At 35.1% G+C, this 21696-nt stretch overlaps 2 protein-coding genes and 1 long non-coding RNA gene across 3 annotated transcripts in view; 2 read left to right on the top strand and 1 right to left on the bottom strand.

Annotated features, from left to right (window-relative positions):
• LOC108361805 (uncharacterized) overlaps nucleotides 1–4362 on the bottom strand; it is an 11020-nt gene extending 6658 nt beyond the window's left edge. The window contains exon 1 of the long non-coding RNA XR_001847368.1: nucleotides 4261–4362. This is a non-coding gene — a long non-coding RNA (uncharacterized LOC108361805). The remainder of the gene's footprint in view (nucleotides 1–4260) is intronic.
• Nucleotides 4363–4598: 236 nt separating this feature from the next.
• eEF1beta (elongation factor 1-beta) lies at nucleotides 4599–5578 on the top strand. Its single transcript, XM_017614572.1, has 2 exons — nucleotides 4599–4786; nucleotides 4894–5578. The coding sequence occupies exons 1-2, from the start codon at nucleotides 4707–4709 to the stop codon at nucleotides 5483–5485; spliced, it is 672 nt and encodes a 223-aa protein (XP_017470061.1). The 5' UTR covers nucleotides 4599–4706; the 3' UTR covers nucleotides 5486–5578.
• A 529-nt stretch (nucleotides 5579–6107) lies between these two features.
• Nucleotides 6108–16625, top strand: LOC108361804 (lysozyme-like). Its single transcript, XM_017614574.1, has 3 exons — nucleotides 6108–6404; nucleotides 15949–16119; nucleotides 16200–16625. The coding sequence occupies exons 1-3, from the start codon at nucleotides 6326–6328 to the stop codon at nucleotides 16409–16411; spliced, it is 462 nt and encodes a 153-aa protein (XP_017470063.1). The 5' UTR covers nucleotides 6108–6325; the 3' UTR covers nucleotides 16412–16625.
• Nucleotides 16626–21696: the final 5071 nt, after the last annotated feature.

The following is a 21696-nucleotide window of genomic DNA, read 5'->3' on the forward strand; positions in this document are numbered from 1 at the left end:
CTAAGCAATGTGATGCTTCTGTCGACGTTGCGGTCGTTGCTTACTCGGTTTGCTCCACAACGGAAGCGGAAATAGCACATAGCAAGGTGAAGGGAGATGCATACTACGATTGAAAAAAGATGTATACATATGTATATACATATACGAACCAAAATAGATTTGGTGTAAGCGCAATGATGAAGCGGGAAATATGAATATGAAATATAAGAGAAATGGAAAAATGTGGAAGACTGAGTAAAATGGAAAATGAATTGATATTAAACACTTGCTAGAAGTCGTTAGTATTTTGAGGGTTGGAATAAGTTGAAATAGTTTGAAGTACTTGGATGGTAGACAAAATGATGCAACACACACATAAACACATATTTTACATTATAGAAAAGCGAGACGCAGGTGTTGTTTGTACTGCATTTATGTTCATTCTTAAGCATTTGCGAGAAAATTGTACGACTTCTAAATGTTTATGTTTGTAGAGGGAATTTTTTTTCTTTTTTAAAGTGATTTTACTTATTGTAACAACGTAGAAATTCTCTGCAAAGCTATGTGAAATGCTGCTGGAGTCACTGTCCTTGGCCACATATAAATTGACCCGGTGCATTTATGTAGATAGGTCCGACAGTTATGAAGTTATTTGCCACTTTCGGGATATTGAGATCAAAACCAAATAATCGCTGATTCTCCTTGTCGTACAGTTAAGGCTTCAAAGTTAATGTCTATCATTGTATTGGAAGCTGAAGCTATCAACCCCTTGCGATCCCGTCAGTGGTTCTGATGCTCAAGAACCGTGTTGCTTTGATAGGAGCGGATCATAAGGCTTCGGCTGTCAGGGATGGTCATGCAAGGAGGTAAATAGTGTTGTGTGGGCTCTATTAGCTCTATGATAGGCATATGTTTGGCAACTCGGGATTTGGGCGCGAAAGGTAGCTGTTAAGATGGCCATGCCAGCCCGATCTTAGTTGGAGGTTCAAAATTCCTCAGGGTTTTGGGGAATAATGCTAGAGTGGCAGTCCTTAGCCAGATATGAATCTGCGTTATTCCGGTTTAGTAAGCCCGACTGTCGTGGGAGCTGAAGGATGGTGTGGCTGCGATTGGGACGTTATACCGGATTAAGCTCTTTTGTTATATCAATCAAAACTTTAGTTTTTGATCCTGCGACAGTGGAGGTTGTTCGTCCGCATAAATTACCTACATTCGCAGGTGGCGCTTCATTTCGAAGCAGAGGCGTCTTAGGGTGGTTCCAACGGTTGCATCTTAACTGTTCCGAATGCAATGTGTTGTAGTTTACTATGGGGATTATGACACTGTCGACGTTTAGCTGGTTAGTCTGACGTTCATCGTACATGTTGCACTAGATTTGAAATTTGTAGGATACTGAAAGCTAAAAATCGTGCAAAGTCGAATTTCAGAAAAATCGCTGGACCTCAATAAACACCAGACTTTACATGACACGGCCAAATGATTCTTTGATGTTGTGACTATGACCTAGTACCGCCCGTCAGATCTTGCATGCTATATTAAAGAAAGTCGCTTTGTAATTCAGTTATCCTGAAAATCAACCATAATCTGGGAAGATGATATTGACATACCAGACATAAATTTATTTAACTCATCACGTTATTACTCAAGCCGTACAAACTACCTACTGGTTATTGGCATTGCTCCGTTCTGAATGGGTACATAAACATACATACATATCGATGGTCCTGTGTAATAACCACACAATTCAAAATTCAAAAAATAAATACTGTTACTACTATTTAGAGGCTCATGTCTTTAATCCTTGTCGAACACATTTCTATTATTTTGTATTTACTTTAGCAATCCTTACTGCTTACTTTAGTAAGGGATGGAATTGGATTAGACAAGGATTAGAGAAAAGAGCCACTTAACATTAGTAAAATTTTGTTTTTTAGATTTTGAATTGTCGTTATTGCACAGGACCATCGATATGTACATATCGTCAATGATTTGGCAAAACCGCCCATCGGCCAGTTGCAAAACGGCGTAAATCGCCGTTGGGGAAAAAATTAAGGCAGTGTCTACACACACGCGCCACGGTAAATTTTACCGTAGATCCACGGTAAATTTTACCGTAGATCCACGGTAAAAATTAGGATTGTTCATTCACGTTGGAAAAATAGATAACCTAGGGTCCACACTAATTTTTGTCGTAAATCTACTGTTAAAAAATACAGTTATTCGCACGCTTCGAAAATCACTGTGAATCCACGGTAATTTTTTTCCGCGGTAAAAAATTACCGTCGATCCACGGTGTATTTACCGCGAATCCGCGGAAAAAAATTACCGTGGATTCACAGTGATTTTCGAAGCGTGCGAATAACTGTATTTTTTAACAGTAGATCTACGACAAAAATTAGTGTGGACCCGAGGTTATCTATTTTTCCAACGTGAATGAACAATCCTAATTTCTCATATAGATGTATCACGATAGATGTATGCTAGAGAAAATACCACATGCATATCAAGGCAATGCCTTCAAAGAATAAACCGTTTTATCGCACCGTGCCGTATGATAGGCGGTTTTGTAATTGGGCGAAGGGCAGTTTTGTAATTGGGCTATGGGTGATTTTGCAAAAACATCGACGATATATGTACATATAATACTGGATGGTTCAATTGAATAACTTTATGAATAGCAACCTTAGTATTAACATATTTTTAAGTGAACAAAGTGTGGATTGTTGTTTTGAAGTCAAGCGTAAAAAGCATTTTAAACACGCAGCAAAACTTATTATAGACTATGAGCAAATGTATGTAGTATTTCTTGTACGTAAACACGCATTTTTACCGCAAAACTCGTTAAATATGCAAATAATCCACAAACAGGCGATAACGTATGACCGCATTGGAGTTTGCAACACCCAAAGGGCTGTTGTTGATATGCCGCCATCAACACCAAAACAACCAGCTCCCAAGTATATTAAACTGTTGGTTAGGGCAAACGCGTCACTTTGAAACTGAGNCGCAAGTATATTAAACTGTTGGTTAGGGCAAACGCGTCACTTTGAAACTGAGTAGCCACATATTGACGTTGGTAAGCAATAAGTATGCATTTTTGAACAATGAATAATATATGTATGTATGTATGCACATTGTTATGAAAATATTATCATTATATTTAAAAAATTTTATTTCCTCAAACCGCTTACCAAAAGTCCCGGCTTCAACTATAGCTACAAAAAACGTAATGAAGGCAGGCAATTTAAGTGGATTTTTCAGCATCCACTTCGTTTGTGTGCCTGCCTTTAGGCCCCCCATATCTCTCATCGGCCCATACCTTACCTAATTCAATTGAGTATTGAGTTTGCTCGCTCACTCGCTCTAGAGGATTGAGAGCGAACGGCTTACGAAAAAAAAAACATACACACGAAAAAGAGCAAACGAAAGCAGCGCAGGATGTCAACGTCGTCGTATAAGCAGAGCAGCTTTTACCGTTTTTGACACGGCGGCAATAGCGCACTGATTNGCCTAATTCAATTGAGTATTGAGTTTGCTCGCTCACTCGCTCTAGAGGATTGAGAGCGAACGGCTTACGAAAAAAAAACATACACACGAAAAAGAGCAAACGAAAGCAGCGCAGGATGTCAACGTCGTCGTATAAGCAGAGCAGCTTTTACCGTTTTTGACACGGCGGCAATAGCGCACTGATTTGCGTTGACGCTTCCGTCGCCTAATCCCAACAAACAATGCTGATCACTGTAGGGGGGGTGCAGCACTAGCGCGATACGATGGAGCGCTGGCTCATGCAATTCTGGGAAGATGGGTGCAATGTGAAACTTACCAATGATTTGTAATGAATTTTGCACATCGGAACATGCACTATTCACTGGTAATGACACTTCCTACCACTTTACTATTTCCCCAGCTCGCTATTTCGCGGCAACGTTTTGTTGCCAACTCTTTTTGCCAGCTTGGCTGTCACAAACCCTGAATATATTAAACTATTTCGCACCAGCAATGCAGGCGGAAAAAAATTTCTACACCATAAAACTTAAACCAACTATGTATTCACAAGAATATGGCAAACAAAATTTAAGTACAGAAAAAACACCAAATAAGCTAAAGACAACCGAAGCGCCGACGTCGCCGTCGGTGTCGCACCAGCAAGGAAACAACAAAAAAGTAGTGATGAAAAAATTTTTCACACAGGCCAAAATGCTGGTAAAACTATGTTTCTTTTTGCACAAACCACTCTGCAGATATTGCCACAAATAAATTAAACTTTTATGTGATAATTACACAAAATTTGTTCACTTTTGTGCTGTTTTTACCGCAGTAAAGTAATTTTTTCGAAATTTTCACTCCTTGCTGCCGTTTTTCGATTCGTCGCGACTCGTAGGATGATTTGTGACGCTGCCAGATGTTGACAACGTCGCATATTTACGCAAACCAAAAATTTAGCGGCCGGAATTAAGGACTTTCGCTTATTTTTGTGGTAAATGACGAATAGTTGAATGCGACCTTTTAAAATATAGTGCATAAAATATTTAAAAAACGTTTATGAATTGAATAGTGAACGAAACTTACANGCTACTGGTAACACTCGATACTTTTTTTCTTCAGGTTTTGCAACCCTGAATTTGACAGCTGTTTGCCCTTTCCGGTTGTCAAATTTCTCTCAGCTTGCAGCACAGTACGGCCGCTGGTGATATTTTCCATTTAAAATACTGATAAATTATACAAAAATGGCTTTCGGTAACGTCACAACCCCACAAGGTCTAAAGGAATTGGAGAAATTCCTCGCTGACAACAGCTATATTAGCGGGTAAGGACGGTGGAAAGTGCCACTTGGCATGCCACACTTTGAGGTTATGTGTAGCCTGGCCGTGTCACGTCGGACATATTCTACAACTTTGAAATTTATACTTTCAGATATTCACCCAGCAAAGCTGATATATCAGTGTTCGATGCTTTGGGTAAGGCACCAACTGGAAACTTCCCACATGTGCAGCGTTGGTATCGTCACATTGCCTCGTACGAGGCCAGTGAGCGTGCCGCTTGGGGCGGTTCTCCATTGCCTCAAGCTGCCGGTGCTAAGCCCACAGTTGCTGCTGCACCAACTGCCGCTGCGGCTGATGATGACGATGTAGATCTCTTCGGCTCCGATGATGAAGAAGAAGACGCAGAAGCTGAACGCATCCGTGAGGAACGTGTTGCTGCCTATGCTGCTAAGAAATCTAAGAAACCTGCGCTAATTGCCAAGTCATCAGTATTGTTGGATGTCAAACCATGGGATGATGAGACCGACATGAAGGAATTAGAGAACAGCGTGCGCACCATTGAGATGGACGGCCTTTTGTGGGGTGCCTCCAAGCTGGTGCCTGTCGGCTATGGTATTAACAAGTTGCAGATTATGTGCGTAATTGAGGACGACAAAGTGTCAATCGATTTGCTGACTGAACAGATACAGGAATTCGAAGACTTTGTTCAATCCGTCGACATTGCTGCCTTCAACAAGATCTAAGCATGTAGATCAATACCTCATTAAATTAATTTCCGTATTTTTTTTTTACTTTTGAACCGAAAATAAAGTGAACAGCAAAGTATAGCAATTTAATTCAAACTTAATTTTATTCGAGCAGACAGAATATCATTGTACAGGTTTATACGATAAGAATATTCAGCCAGGTTCTGTAATTCGCTTCCGAGTGAATTTCAACCAAAGTCACTTTAATATGTTTATTGTATTTATTTATGTAAATTCGCCTGTGAATAAAGTTGAAATTGCCTCGGAAGAAAATTGCAGAATCTGCCTGATTACCATACTATAGAGAGACTATGCAGTTGGGATTTCTAAGAACAGCACTGATGCCATTTAGGTTGGAATACCTTTGCTATTGCTCCATTATCGCTTGTTTTAAATTTATAAATTTTCGATCTTAAATTGAAGATCCCGAAAAAAAATTTGGCTCTATACAGTGCAGGGTGACACAAATGTGAACAGACAAGTTCGTGTCTTAACTCCTTTGTTTTGCTCAATTCAATTCACGTACTCTGAGCTTTTATTTAAGCCCTAAGCTTCAATCGCTAAGCCATGCTGATATTCGCTACGATTCTCGAAGCAATCAATAGTAGAATGTTAAAATTTGCAAACATTTCGTGTTGCTGCTTCAGTTGCTTGAAAAACGCGATCGTGTGAAGTACGTAAAAAACTGCTAACGGAATAGAGCATTAAAATCAGTCGACGTCAGCTTAAGTGCAGAGTTTTTAAATTAACTGTATACGTTGGTTGCTAACACGCACATATACATACATACGTAATTAACAAAAGTTTAAATAAGTTAGAAGAAAACTTTTGAAAACAATGGCCAACACATTCTACGGTAAATTGGCTATCGCTGCGCTGCTTTGTGTGGGTTTTGCTTTGCTGATCAACGCTCAGGGTGAGAAGAAATCTTGATTATTACTTAGAATTACTTATGTATTGTTGTATTTATGTACGATAGAGGTGTGAAGCGGAGATAGCTAATAATGAATTCGATTAGGAGAAATATAAACAATTAATCTGAAGTGATTTTGTGAGGGAAAAATATGCAAATTTTCAGCGGCGTAAGGGAAATATGTATATGCAGAGCAAATTGTAGGATTTTAGAACATATGGAATAAACAACGAACGGCTGATTCATTATGAAGTTATAACTACCGCAACGCGTTTATATCTCAGGTCCGGCTTGAACGTATTTGATTAGCATTAATTAGTGTTTTGGTTTCAATGTTATTTTTTTGCTTTTGTATTTGACTTTTGGTTACTTCTTTTGCAGATCTTTAGAAGCATAAATTGTTGGCTTTTTTATTTCTCTTTCATATACATGTGTAGGTATGTATCATTTATTGGTGCTCAACAGAAAGTTGAAATATTAAATAATAAAAGAACAGGAAATATTTCTATTAAAATCTTTGTAGGTAATAAAGAACTTTTAGTGCTTTAGAAAAAAATAAAAATAAAATAGTATGTAAGCGCTTATAGGTCCTAATAGTGAATTATTGGAAGTTTTCAACCTAATGAACTTGGTAAATTTTTTTGTAGAAAGCCTTTTTGAAGAAGAAAACTTCTGTCATTAATATCTCAGGGGAGTGGCACGATAAAAATGCGTGCTTACATGAAATGTAAAAGCTCGGCTTCATAGGAGCGTATGACTTAATTTTCTTCTAGTTAAACTATTTTATAATTCATTAGCTGTAATGATAATTGCCTACTTAATAAATATTAAAATTAATTACATACCTTTATTACAAACAGTAGCATGTGGTAATAAGCGTCAAAATTATAAAAAAAAACGCAAAAGCGGAAAATCACTTGTCGTGAGAAGCTATTCGCGATTTCTCGAAACAACGCTGATAAGCCATCTCTTACGTGAATTGGTGACAACGTAGATTAAAAGGAAAAATAAGAAAAAAGACCGCATAGCAATTAATCGTGTGTTTTGGATTTCTCAGAAATATATGAAATATCCCAATATTAATTAAAAGTTAAAATAAGAATCAAAGTAACATATCAAGCTCATAAATACTACGAATTAAAACAAAAAACCCGAAATTCGATAGCAAACGTATGAAAGAGTCGCAAAAAATTAACTTGTTGCTATTCGTGAGATCGACTTATTAATAGCTTTTGATATCATGCGGCGCGCACCAGTCATCAAACTGAATTTCAAATTAAAAAAATGCATAAAAAGAAATCCTTAACAAGTTTTTTGTGTCGGTGTTTATGTGTTTTCCCCAACTTTACGTAGACATCGCGCCTTTGCGGGAAGAACGTCATAATAATAATACAAAACAAAAAAGATTGAATTAAGTATGCAGGAATGGCCGGCAGTCTTTCTGTTATGCTGTATAAAAAATCATAACGGTTTTTGATAATTGTGCCTCATTTCCACTTTCTTTAGCCATTATAACACAAATACAATAACTCTTTAGAAAGTAAGCAACCAAAATAGGATTTGATGGCACAACTTTTTATACTCTGTAAGACAATAGATACATCTTAAAATTTTTAGTATAAAAAAAAAACTTTTAAGCCATTTGAGTCATAACGTTCTTCAAGCAAACAAGCTACATACTTACATATGTACATTAGACCGTACCACCTTACATGCAAACAAAAACAATTTTTGCAAGGCGAATTCGAAAAACTATTTTGTTTTTTTTTTGCCGACCGGTGACACCTACATTTGGCAATATTTTTTTTAATAGTTCTACTCTAATAATCAAACAACTTTCTCAATAAAGTTTTTAGATATGATTTTTGGAAAGCTTTAATTTACTGACATTAGGGTGGTAACGTTAAGGTGATAAGAACTGAACTGGGGTGGGTAACAACTAAAATGGGTACTTGGCCAATTATAAATGCCGAATAAATGTAAAAAGGCAACCCCTACGTTCAGCAAAAAAAAAATCTTTTTTTGAAATTCCCTTGAAAAAAGGGGTGTACGGCGAGCTTTTCTTCGTGTACGGTCTAATGTATGTACATACATATCTACTTATGTATGTATGTAAATATGTATGTATGTCAAACTAATAACACAAACAAATAAAATAATACAAATGTACTCATATGTATGTGTGCATGTATGTAAATATGTACATATCGTCGTTTAAAGTACAAAACCGCGCATCACCAAAACGCAAGACCACGTATGTAAGGTTGCATAAATTATTTTCTAGAGAGTAAAAACACTCGTATTTCAAAATGGTTCTCTTTTTTATAAAGCAATCGCATTTCTGGCTGGTATATTTCCAATAAAAATAAGCAAATCTAATTTTTGGCAACAAATTTTAGTTACGCGGTTTTGCAGAACGACGATACGCGGTTTTGTACTTTAAACAACGACATGTATGTATGTCAAACTAATAACACAAACAAATAAAAATCACCTCTTATTGTAGATTAAACAGATTTACATTAAAACAAAGCAAAGTAAATAAAAAAATTAAAAAAAAAATTAAGAAAAAGTAAAAAGTATGTTCAATAATAGGTCAGCAAATTTATAATCGCCTTACTTCAAGATTAGCTTGGCCTCTCCCGGGCGTTTCAAAAACAAAAGCAGCTTAATGAGACGTGTATTGTATTGTATGTATGTATATATACATAACTGTCAACAAATTTGAACAATACATATGAGACCATGAGAGTCAGAGGGGTATATTAATTTTTTATTTTAGAAATATGAGAAAGAAGGATCTACGTATAAATAATTTACCTATAAATAATAACTACGATCTTTTACTGAAAAGTTCATTGCACCTACGTAATGCCCGTAGTAAAAAAAAAAAAAATAAATAGTAAAATCCGATTAGGTGTATTCGAATAATCATCCATCATCGATTATTCGAATAATAGCTCGTTGTCGAATAATTCCAAGAAGCCTACAAAAAAATTGTTATTCTATAGTTCACAAGAAAAGATAAGCCTAACCTTGGTTCGGTTACCATTTGAGGAAAAGCTCTTGAATACTCTGACGAAGTCAAACATCAGGGAAGCACCCTTGATGAGAGACTAATTTACATTCCCACGACAGCCGGTCTACGTACCGGAATGACCAAGGGCTGTTGTTTCGGCGATCTTACCCTGTTTAGGTCTGCGAAATCTATCAAACGTTGTTTTCCCAAGGCACACAAAGGTGCTTACAATTCAACTGCAACGGACTTCAGAGCAAGATCGAGGAGATAACTGTCTTCATTGGAAGGCATGGAATATTGATAGCTGCGGTCCGAAAAATGAATTTGCACCGCAATTCAACCTTGTTGAATACGTACAACCGCAATTGTCAACAAAGTACAGAGCCGCAACAATGTCCTCAAGTCGCTGGCCGGCAGCAGAAAGAAACGTTGTTGGCAACATACAAGGCAATTAGCCGGCCGGTTATAAACTATGCAGCGCCCGTGTGGTCACCTGGGACTAGCAGGACGTAGTGGATGAAGCTACAGACCTGCCAAAATACGGCACTTCGGACAGCGACCGGATGCCTCCTGATGACGCCCCAACACCACCTACACGACGAGGCCCAGACGCTTCCAGTCAAGGAGCATAACACAATGCTCTGCAAGCATTTTATTGAGGAGAGCCACAGACGTGATCATCCAAACAAACAGCTGCTTGCAGAAGAGCCCTCGCCAAGGCACGTCAGGAGGCATCTTTACGAACTGAAGGACGAAGTCCAGGCATTCACAGGGAATCGGTGTCACGTTATGTAGACTCCCGCCCTGCGAATGCCGTTCTAGGCACACAACCACCTGACGTGGACGTGACAGAACTTTGTCTGGCTGTTGCAGCAGGCTAAACTCACACCTGATCAGAGTTAATAAGGATGAGAGTCGCCACATGACTCTCGGCACCTCTTCACATGCCGCGAGAACCCCACCCAGCTAACGCTCCAGGACCCTGTCGATGTCGCGCATTCCTGGGACTCCACTGAGCTGAAATGGACGACAACGTTGACGGATGAACCGACCTGAGCGGGGTTTAGTAGCCGCTACAACAACAACAACAACGAAGATACTAATTTAGAACTTCCATCTAAACAAAACTCTTAGTAAAACCAGCCGAGCCAAGTGGGCCTGTAGAAGACTTTTTGGTTCGTACCACACGACCAAGCCTGATGAATCGCTGCACTATGTCAATGTATGTCGTTTTAAAGTCATACAGCTCATCGTTCCATAGACCAGGAAGGCGGGTTAGAAATATGTGGACTTTCAGGCTCCCCAAAAAGTTCCATCCTCCCCAAAGAGTGAAAAGCTAAATACTCTTGTTTATTTTTTTTTTTACATTTGTAATTGTTGGATATGAATATCGTAAATTACTTAAAAAAATATGTAGAAGATAACGAACAGAAATCTGCAATTGATCTTAAATTCCGGATTTTTTACTTTCGTTGAAGAAATTTGCTTAACTTAAATGATATCTTACATCATCTAAACATGGAAGAGTTGCTAAATTTTTGTGATGTTGTGCGGAATGCATAGAGATCAAACCCAACAGAAATAAGCTAAACAAAGGTCATTCGCAGCAAAACACTTTTGCCGAACTGCTGAAGTAAAGATATCTCACAGTGCATTCTATTTTAGCTTCGGGCTTCCTTTTATTTACTTTTTTTTGCTTGATGTGGCACATTAATTATGCCAAACGCGCGCATTTTTGTCACCCTGTCCGTTTTGTTGACGTGCGGTAATAAATCTTTTCTGATTAAAACTGTTTTTTTTTTCGGTATTTTTTTTTTACACTTTCAATGCAACAACGAATATTCAATAATTCAATTCAATGAGATGCTTTAAAGGATTTTTGGCATACATTATTTTTTTGCGGTTAAAAAAAATCGTTATTGAAAAGGAAAAAATTAAAAAGCTATTATTCATTTCCACCAAGCCTTAACTGCGGTTTATGCTAAAGTAAAAAAAAGCAAAAAGAAAGAAATAATTTTTCCGATCACAACGTGTTCAAATTCTTGGAACTAGCTCTTAACTACCGTTAAGCTTTTGGTGGAAATGGGCTATTAGATAGAAGTTGTCAAATATAGGAGCACGGACTCAGACATTTAGGCACAGAAAAACGGGTAAATGTTTACAAATCCATTAAGAAGCTTAGCATTTAATTGAACTAAGAACAAATTTACATCGCTAGCTTAGAGCGAAAACTTGCTAAGTCCACTTTTTATGAGAGTTCATATTTTGATACAGGAGGCTAGTGAAACTAAAAATACATTATTTCGAAAAAGATAGAGGTCTTTGTTTTATTTATTCTCGTTTATATTAAATGAATGAAAAATTTGCTAAGTCCAAAAGAAACATTGAAAATAATACGTACCAAATCTTTTATTAATCCTGTCTCTCTAATTCATATGGAGTTTTGCTTTGCTTTAAACAGCCAAACAGTTTTGCGAAATACGTGCAGAAAATGGCTATAAAAGTTTTTTTCTGCTCCTGTAAAATTTTCAAAATAGCACTTAGCAACTTTTCACTCTAAGCTAACGATATTTGAAATTGTATGCATACCGATCGCTTTTAAGTACTCTACCTTCTTACCACAATCGGTATTTTTACGCTCAGACTAGTTCAAGTTCAATTCGCATATTTACGTCGCGTTTACGGTTTTATTTATTTATGTAAATTAATATGCGACCATTTGCATATGTATGTATGTACAATATATCCACCTATGACTACTAATAGCTTTATGAAATTTATGTCTATTAGCAGGCAAGGTGAGTTTCTCAAACGTTTTCGTTTCGATATTTTGTTGTAACTTGACTCATCTTCAAGTGCAGTTAGCAATTCGTTTTGCATACTTTGTTTATTTTTTATTTTTCGCTTACTTTTTAAATATTTTCATCTGCGCCACCAACCAGCACGACTATCATTTGTCACAGTAAAATCTTCACACTTTTAACGGAGCTTCGGCAAAGTTGCTAAACTCGTCTTTTGTGAGCAAGTGATTTGACTAGTTTTCTCATTTGTTGTCATTGTTGTCAGTGTTGTTTTTTGTGGCTTAAGATCATGTGTGGACAGCACAACAGAAGTTCATGGACGTGCAAGAGTAGCTTGAGTGTGGTTTTTCTTTTTGTTGGTATATTATGGTTAGCTTAAGTTACAAGGAAGATACCGTTGGTGTTAATAATTTTGCTTAATACTCGTAATGTATAAATAATATCTGGAAGATGCCCAGCTGGAAAGTAAGTACAGCTTATAAAAATGACTTTAGGAAATTAATGAGTTTGTCAGTTGAACTACACATATGTAATCAACAGGGTTAGGACTTTAGGGCATTTGCCTATTTTGTCTGCTTAGTCGTATCTGTAAACAAATTAAATTACACGTTTCATGTCCTCCTTGAATAAAAATTAAAAATTTAATTTTGCCTTTGTTTTGCTTTTTTTCTATATTGCCTTTTCTGCATGTTTTGCCTTTTTAATATTTATCGCTTCATAGAAGTTCACTGTATTGTACCAATCGTGTGACTACAAAAGAATTGTCGTCCCATTTTTATTTTTTTGTTTTTTTTTTGTACCAACAGCCTTGTACAAATCTGTACAAAAGTACCAATTGTTTGACACTGAATTAAAATGCGCAATATTTAAAAAAAAAATCAACATAATTTCGTAAAAATTTCGAGATTTTTTAATTAGATGTCCTAGAACGATTCTGAGTATGTAGTTTTATAGCCCATTGAATTTTAGTTGAAGTATCAAATGGCTAAAAATTATCGCTGATTTTTTAGAATTTTTAAAAAAGGTCGAAATTTTTACGAATGTTTTTGAATATTGCAAAAAGTTGCAAACTTGGATTTACATGGGTTTTGTTAAAGAATTAACTATATTTTTATAAAAACAATAACCAAAATTAAATAACAACAAAAATAATATGTTAAAAGTTGGCAAAAAGTGGTGCGGCTATAATATTTTGACCACTATATGTATCTTTTATATATTTAATTGGACAAAAATATGTTTACATTCTACTAAAGGTATGTATATAAAAAAATAAAAAATAAATGCCTTTTTTCAAGTTTTTTAGTGCCTTAAGATCCTAACCCTGGTAATCAACTATGTATATTTCGCCATCACTGAACGAAAATAAAAAAAGTTAACAACTATTAGCTGCTCTTTAAAAAATTTCAGATTCCTTTGCCTTTTACCTCTAACAAGGTTACGATAAGTTAATATCGAAATTATTCCTTTTCGAAAAAGAAAAAAAAAATATGTAACGTTGATAGGGTTCATTAAGTCTTTCAAACAAAAAAGGAGGATTTACTTAAGTCTTGCAAAACCCTTGCAAAGCTTTCCCATAGGAAAACCGGTTTTACGTACGATTCGTACACCGTGCAAGGTTTTTGCAAGACTACCGAAAAGTGCAACCTTCTCTACGCTCACACACTATGCAGAGAGCGATAAGAAGGGAACTTTTTTTGTAGAAAAGAAATCGCCATTAGTGAAACCCCCTATTGTATATTTTCGAATTGGCAAGTGTCTTCGTAAAAAATAAATAAATAAGTAAATCATTTATCAAATGGAACATAATAGTCGAAGAGCAATGAATGTATATGAGTGAGCAGCAAGATCAACCAACTTTTTAATTTTCCAAACGCCATTTCATGAAGGTCAAGAGTACTCGAGTCTGACTCTGGGCCACCAAGTTCATCCATGTAACTAAATAAACCAGAATCGGCTTTAATTCTCAGCTGGGGCACTTAGTAAAAAGCTGAAACAAGCAACTACCAATGTGTGTAGGTATGTATGTATGTATAAAAATTACAATTTGCAATAAATGACCTCAAGATTCCTCATCTCGTTTGCTCAGAGGAAATGCCGGCTGCACGCATGTGCAGTTTCGTTGAACCTAGCTATTTGCCCTCAACGCATGTTCAAGATCAAGTTAAGATGAAAGAAGAAAAAAATAATAAACGAAAAGCACTAAAAATTCCATTTAAACGTTGAAAGTCAAGTTCTTTATAGAATGTAGGTATAAGCAAAGTTCACATGGCGGGTCTTTCACAGACTTTGTTATGTCAAGTAACTTATTGATGATGCGAAATTCTAAAGAAAAAAAATAATAACAATAAATAAAAATATTGCATTAATTACGAAATTAAAAAACGACAAGAGAAAAAAATATCGGAATAACTGAGCGAATTTAAAATATGCAAATGAACGGAAAATGCAAATTTTGAATTATTCGCTAAAAATTGATGCAACAATTTAATTTTGTAGTTCAAAATCGTAATAATAATAAATTAAATAAATTTATTCGACAACAGACTCAAGTCTACGATCATAAATATCTACACGTATTTGCATTCATACATATGTATGTACATATGTACAGGCAATTGAATAAATGGATTATCAATCTCGTCTTGCATCCAGTTATACACGATTTTTGTATGTCGCTAAAATTTTGTTGACAATATTTAGCTCGTGAATCGCTGGTTTTTATTGAACTTTCTTTAAAGTGCAAATTTTTTTGAACGATAATTAATTCCGTGGAATTTTCGCCATTACATATTGATGTGCATTTACATGTCTCGGATTTTTGTACTCTTAATTGGTGCATTTAATTAAAAAAAAAAAATTGTTTGAAATTGAAAGAAACCAACTCAATAAATTATTCTTTATTTAACGTAATGACACGAGTTTTTTTAAAGCACAACTTTTTCAATAAAATTTTTGTCATTTAATGCCTAGTGAAAATCCGGTATTATAATAGTGAGCTTTAAGTGTTCACTTATCTAGCTTTTGAACGAAACTTTTTAGAGTCAATTTCTTATGAGCCGTTTAAAAATTATAAAAAAAAAAAAAATATAAATTTTCAGTTCAAATAGTTAAACCGTATTTTAATGCTCAATTTAAATATGGAAAAAGCAAACCCTGATTTTTAATACGAATTCATAATTAACTTAAATGCCATTTAGTTTTTCAACGGAAAGTGGCGCTTAGAATCGCAGAAAAATAAGTAAAAATAGGCTGATTTGTAATCGCCGCTCCTTACACTGTTGCTAACTGCCACTCGCCACATAAAGTGTGAATGCAAGTCAATGAAAAAGGAATATAGTCACTGATTCTTGAACGCTAAAACAATTTCTAATTACACCCTTTAGGTTAAATGCGGCTATTTTTTCTCAGAAATTTAAATTTGATAATCAGCAAAAAAGCACTACGAAAGTTATAAATACAGTGTAAGCGCACAATAAATATTTAATTAAAAAATTGTAGTTATCAGCTCAGTCACACCGTATTATGAAAGATTAACTAAGCTCAGAATTATGCTGATAGAGGATTCCTACTTAAGTCTTTCTTACACCTAAATATATACAATTTTAAATCTTACTCAGCACAGCGTAATTATTTTTAATGCGCTTATCAATTAAGTTCAAAAATAGTATAAACATTTATTAAATACATAGCTAATAAGTAATAATTGTGCTCATTTTGTTTGCAGATAAACCAGTCACCGATGTTTGCCTGGGTTGTATTTGTGAAGCGATTAGCGGCTGCAATCGCACAGCCACTTGCACTGGCGGCATATGTGGTCTGTTTCGCATCACTTGGCCCTACTGGGCTGATGGTGGCAAGCAGACATTGAACGGCGAATCACCAGAATCGGAGTCCGGTAAGTGAGCGCAGTAAATGTAGGAAGTCAAGCAAGAAAATTTACTGAACCATTCATTTCTTCCACTACTCCACAAATAGCCTACGCCAACTGCGTCAACGATCCCTACTGCGCTGCCGACACCATACAAAATTACATGACCAAATATGCGCAGGATTGTAATGGTGACAGTCAAGTCGATTGCTATGATTATGCGGCTATACACAAGTTGGGAGGCTATGGTTGCAAGGGCGAATTGGGCTATAATTATCTGAATACATTGTCGAATTGCTTGAGCCTGTTTCAGGGTTAAGTGAGCAAAAGAGGATGCAGAGACGGCTGTTGAAGTGGAACGCCGCAAGCTACATAATAATTTTTGCTCTGTCTTTATATAGCATTACGTTGTTTTTTGTTGCATTCAACGAGATGCATTACTGTAATACTGGATCTGAAACTTATTAATTTTTAATTTAAAATTACTTTTATGAAAACCGATTATAATATTAATAAATATTATTTTAAATTTACGTAAATTTTGCTAGTTACAGCAGTTTTGAATTCCTCATAATATAAGTATAAGCCAAAGATAACAAACAAACCGGATCGATGTAACCAGGGTTATAGAACAAGAAGATGGATTGCGCATAAGCTTTGTGGACCTGTGCATTCCGAGGTTTAACTTCTCACTTAACTTTAAGGTCTTTGTCCCCGACAGGAATAATTGGGACAAAGAACGACCTAAACCCCGGAAGGACAGCCACATCTGGTATACTGACAGCTCAAAGACTGACCACGGCTTCGGAGCAGAAGTCTGCCGCATACAACCCAGACTGCTATTTTTCACCAGTATGCGGCAGTGTAACTCTGTCTTTCAGGCCGAGATTTGAGCCATTGAACTTTGTCTGAAGCAGTATGTAGAAAGTGGGGCAACCAAAAAACACAATATAGCAATATTGAAGGAAGCGAAATGTTCCGAAAACGCAAAAAGATGTTCACAACCATCAACTTGCAATCTATTGATGAAAATTAACGAATATGCCTAGAAAATGACTGGCTGGCGGAAATAGAAACGGGCTACTGAGTACACTATACTAAGGCACAAATACCCCAACTTTTGGGTTCGATTCACTCAAAGCCATTCCAGCTTAGCAGAATTAAAGAATAGCGAGACGTGGTTTATCCTGGCACTCATGCTAATGTTTATGGTTATAGTTACGGTTATAGCTTATGGTTATAGTTACGGTTATGGTAATGATTATGGTAAACGTTTTGACCGTGGTAATGGTAATGATAGTGTCAATGGTAATAGCAGCAATAATGGTAATGGTAATAATAAAGGCAATGATAATGGCAATTGTAATTAAAATGATATTTGTAATGGTAATAATAATGGTACTGGTAATGGTGAGGGTGATGATATTGGTACTGGTAATGGTAATCATAATAATGGTACTGGTAATGGTGAATGCGATGGTAAAAGTAATAGTAATGGTAATAGTAATAGTAATGGTAATAGCTATGACAAGAGTAATGGTAAGTGTAATGGTAATTCAAATTTTAACCACAAATACCACCTAATATAGTTGACGGAATATCCTGAAATGTCTTCAAAAATTTATATATTTTTTTTAGATTTGGCTGACCTTCTCCATTTGGTGGTGTTCGCTTTGACGCTGGTAGGCAAATGTAGAAAACTGAATAAACGTTTTTCGCCATTTCCGCAAGTCAAATGGTTTTTGTGGGAGGCATTTTCATGGCGCCTCCACACTCACAGGTTTGTTAACACCTGACTTGGGGCGACCGCTATGATAAAAAACGTTTTCCTATAATTTGAATATTTCTCGGACCAGAAATCGAACCTGGGTCCTAGCTAGTCATAGTACGTACTCATTTAAAATCGACGAGTGAGACAACTTGCGAATTAAAAATAAATCAGTGTTTTGAAATTTTTCTGATCAAAAACGCACAGCTAACTGCCCAATATTTGAATCTTACTGGCGTATTTATTTAGTATATTCTCTCTTTGGCTGCGCATAACAGATAACCCACGTCATACTCTAGTTATGGAAATTTTTACACAAAAAGTTATATAGAAATTTTAAGAAAAAATAAATTTGGTAACGTTTTAGGCAATTAATATGTACATATGTAGTTACAAAAACAATTTTATACCCATACCCCTTACACATGAAAAATCAAAACTAGTTTCAGAAAGTTTTTTTTTTATAACTAAATAACATTTTTATTTTTATTGATGTTNAATTTACACATGTAAAATGAAAACAATTTTGAGAAAGTTTTTTTTTTATAACTAAATAACATTTTTATTTTTATTGATGTTCAAATGTATTGCAATTAGCTTTAGAACAACAAATTCATTGCTTTTCATTTGAATATGTACATTCAATGCTACCGTTGATGATGATTTTTTACACACACACACTGTAATGTGTATGTATGTATGTTTTTCGTATGTATTCGTATATAAGTACTTTTTGTTTCATTATTTTAAATACATATTATCTAATTACTTAAAACTACATATATATTTACTTTGCTGCTCCTAGAATTTGATAGGCCATGAGCCCGGGCGCGAGCTCATAGTCGTAGATACTGACCGTTATTGATTTGTTGTTGTTGTTGTAGTTATACTCGCCTTTAATATCCGACATCTCATAGACACACGTTTAATTGCAATAAATAATTGCGGATTGATTTTTTTCTACACACAGAAGCAGCAACTCCTTCCTCTGCTTTTATTGTTTTNAATGTTTTTCGTATGTATTCGTATATAAGTACTTTTGGTTTCATTATTTTAATTACATATTATCTAATTACTTAAAACTACATACATATTTACTTTGCTGCTCCTAGAATTTGATAGGCCATGAGCCCGAGCGCGAGCTCATCGTCGTAGCTACTGACCTTTATTGATTTATTGTTGTTGTAGTTATACTCGCCTTTAATATCCGACATCTCATAGACACACGTTTAGTGATTAATTCTTTTTTAATTCTTTCATGTAATTGCAATAAATAATTGCGGATTGATTTTTTCTACACACAGAAGCAGCAACTCCTTCCTCTGCTTTTATTGTTTTTCAGTTTAAAACGAAATGCAGGTATAAACTAATATGTAATTGCATACAATTTACGTACACTATACACGTATGTAAGTATTGTATGTAAATTTGTAAATATTGGTATGCACTTATGCGCTATTGTAAGTAATCATGCACATACATATGTACATATGTATGTGCAATATTTTGCATTAACTCCTCTATTGCCGTATATATTTTTGTTGCATTTTTTATNAATATTGGTATGCACTTATGCGTTATTGTAAGTAATCATGCACATACATACATACATATGTATGTGCAATATTTTGCATTAACTCCTCTATTGCCGTATATATTTTTGTTGCATTTTTTATACATTTTGTTTACTTTTTACCCTTATTAGCTTAAATATGTTTATCAGTTTGTCATTTTATATATGAAAACTACTAAAAATTATACACTATCGAACTAATTGAATTCGGCATGCTTGCCTTTTTTTGCTTATTTTTAAACTACAGTATATGAAATTAGTATACATACTTTCAAGTAGTATTTTTTCAAGTAAAAATCTAATATAGAAATTTCTCATTTGAAATTGAAATCTTTTAATATAAAATATATCGCTTTGTAACATTTTTCTTTGAAAACTTGGTCTAGGATATTTTTGCTACCAGTGTAAAAAATGAAATTACTGAATTTTCAACCAGTTATTTATATTTAATTGATTTTATATTGAAAGAGTACGAATTGTTAGAATATATTTGCTTTTTTTTGATAATTTTTTTAAATTTGTTCGGTTTTTGAAACGAAAACTCATTAGTGAAAGTTGGAAAACGTACACTTACACATGTAGGGTAACAACCATTTTTCTGTATTTATTTATTGAAGAGTGTAATTTTTTTTGGAAAATCCTAGTTCGAGAGAGGTATGAGAAGAGAAACTCAAAAGAATGCAATTGACTTCAAAAGGAAAAGAAATTACTTATCTGCACTTGAGAAAAATAATCGACAAACAGCGATACACTCAAATTCGCATATGTATGTATATTAACTTCAAAAAATAAATAAAGCAATGGAAAGCAATATTATATTCAAAAACACAGGGTTATCCCTTTTCTCCTTTAGAAAGTAAGGTTAAAAAAAACAACAGCATTAACTTGACGTATCTCCTTCTTCTTATATGGCACTATAATCATCGGTTTGGGCCGAGAACAAAAAGCACACAGGTTCTTATTCTTCAATTATTCCAAAATAGTGGAATTGTTCTCATAAGCACAGGCTTTCGCATGGTCCCACAATAAGAAGTTATAAATATACACGAATATCGAAATTACAAGTCCTGCGATTTTTTTTTTTCGCGTGATGGAGCTTCAAATGTCCGCGACCAGATCTAAATCCTTAAGTTCCGGCAAAAAAAATTCCCTGATTGACGGTTACTGCTACTCCTTTGTCGTCCTCGAAGTAAGGTTCGATAACGCTTTCTTTTACGGTCGTAAAAACGTGTCATACTGTTAAATACCAATTTGGATGACAGTGACATTGGAATAGTGTCAAATGGAAGATCCAGCATGGCATGGATAGCCCGTTACGGTGAAACCTCGACATAACGAGCCTTGATAAAACGAAAAACTGAATTTATAAAAAAAATTGTTTGCTGAGCTACCTGAAGAAAACTTCGTTGTCGCGAAACTTTGCACATAAGGAGGCATCACAGATATAATGCGATAAAAATCACCGAAATTTACAAAAAAAAATATTAAAAAACGGTTAAAAAATTAAAAAAAAATTTAAAATTGTTAAACAATTTCCTTATAATTTTCAGAAAACTAGTTTTCTATTTACTCGCAAGGTTCCATGAAAATCATATGAAAACTTTGGTCGCAACAATTGTTACAAAAACAAGTTCCAAAAATCTAAATAAAAAAAAATAAAAATATCGTATACTCAAGCTAAGAAATATAAGTATGCAACATTTGTTACTTTGTGAAAATTGAGGGGACCCTTCAGGAACTTTTAAACCTTCAGAATACAGTATACACTGCCGGAATAAAGTATTGGCACAGCAAATTTTTCCCAATACATGCAAATAATTTTATTCTAATATTTTTCCGCCAGTGTTGTATAAAAATATGGTTCATTCAACAACAAAAAACATAAACTTTTTTATAGCAAAACTTCTTAAACCAGCTTTGAAGAAATTTCGTACCATTTGTAGTACACTTTTCCAATTTTTTTTACTTGCCCGCTTTTATTTTAAGCGACGGAAGGAATGAAAATTGTTCCCTGTGTTTTTTCTTGAAAGCTGCGATCAAAGCTTAAGCGATTAAAATAATTTCATTAACCACATTTTTTTGCTACATAAAATAACATTAAAGCAACGGATGAAAATTCAGTTAAAAAGCGAGCCGGTACGGTTATAACGGGAGTTTCATTAGCCATTGGCTAATATGTAGCTTCCGCGTTCGATTGGAGACGAATTAGTCTAAGACAAGATTCTTAAGAATACAATTGACAGTTAGATGATTTAAGTAATGA

Source organism: Rhagoletis zephyria, unplaced genomic scaffold (assembly GCF_001687245.7).
Source record: "Rhagoletis zephyria isolate East Lansing unplaced genomic scaffold, Rhagoletis_zephyria_1.1 Rzeph_scaffold_00853, whole genome shotgun sequence".
Classification (NCBI taxonomy): Eukaryota; Metazoa; Arthropoda; class Insecta; order Diptera; family Tephritidae; genus Rhagoletis; species Rhagoletis zephyria.

Excerpts from the sequence above, each read along its gene's own strand:
- eEF1beta (XM_017614572.1), top strand. The coding sequence starts at position 4,707 with ATGGCTTTCGGTAACGTCACAACCCCACAAGGTCTAAAGGAATTGGAG. Across the intron at positions 4,787-4,893 it reads GACAACAGCTATATTAGCGG|ATATTCACCCAGCAAAGCTG; the intron begins GTAAGGACGGTG and ends TTATACTTTCAG.
- LOC108361804 (XM_017614574.1), top strand. The coding sequence starts at position 6,326 with ATGGCCAACACATTCTACGGTAAATTGGCTATCGCTGCGCTGCTTTGT. Across the intron at positions 6,405-15,948 it reads TTTGCTGATCAACGCTCAGG|ATAAACCAGTCACCGATGTT; the intron begins GTGAGAAGAAAT and ends TTTTGTTTGCAG. Across the intron at positions 16,120-16,199 it reads ATCACCAGAATCGGAGTCCG|CCTACGCCAACTGCGTCAAC; the intron begins GTAAGTGAGCGC and ends CTCCACAAATAG.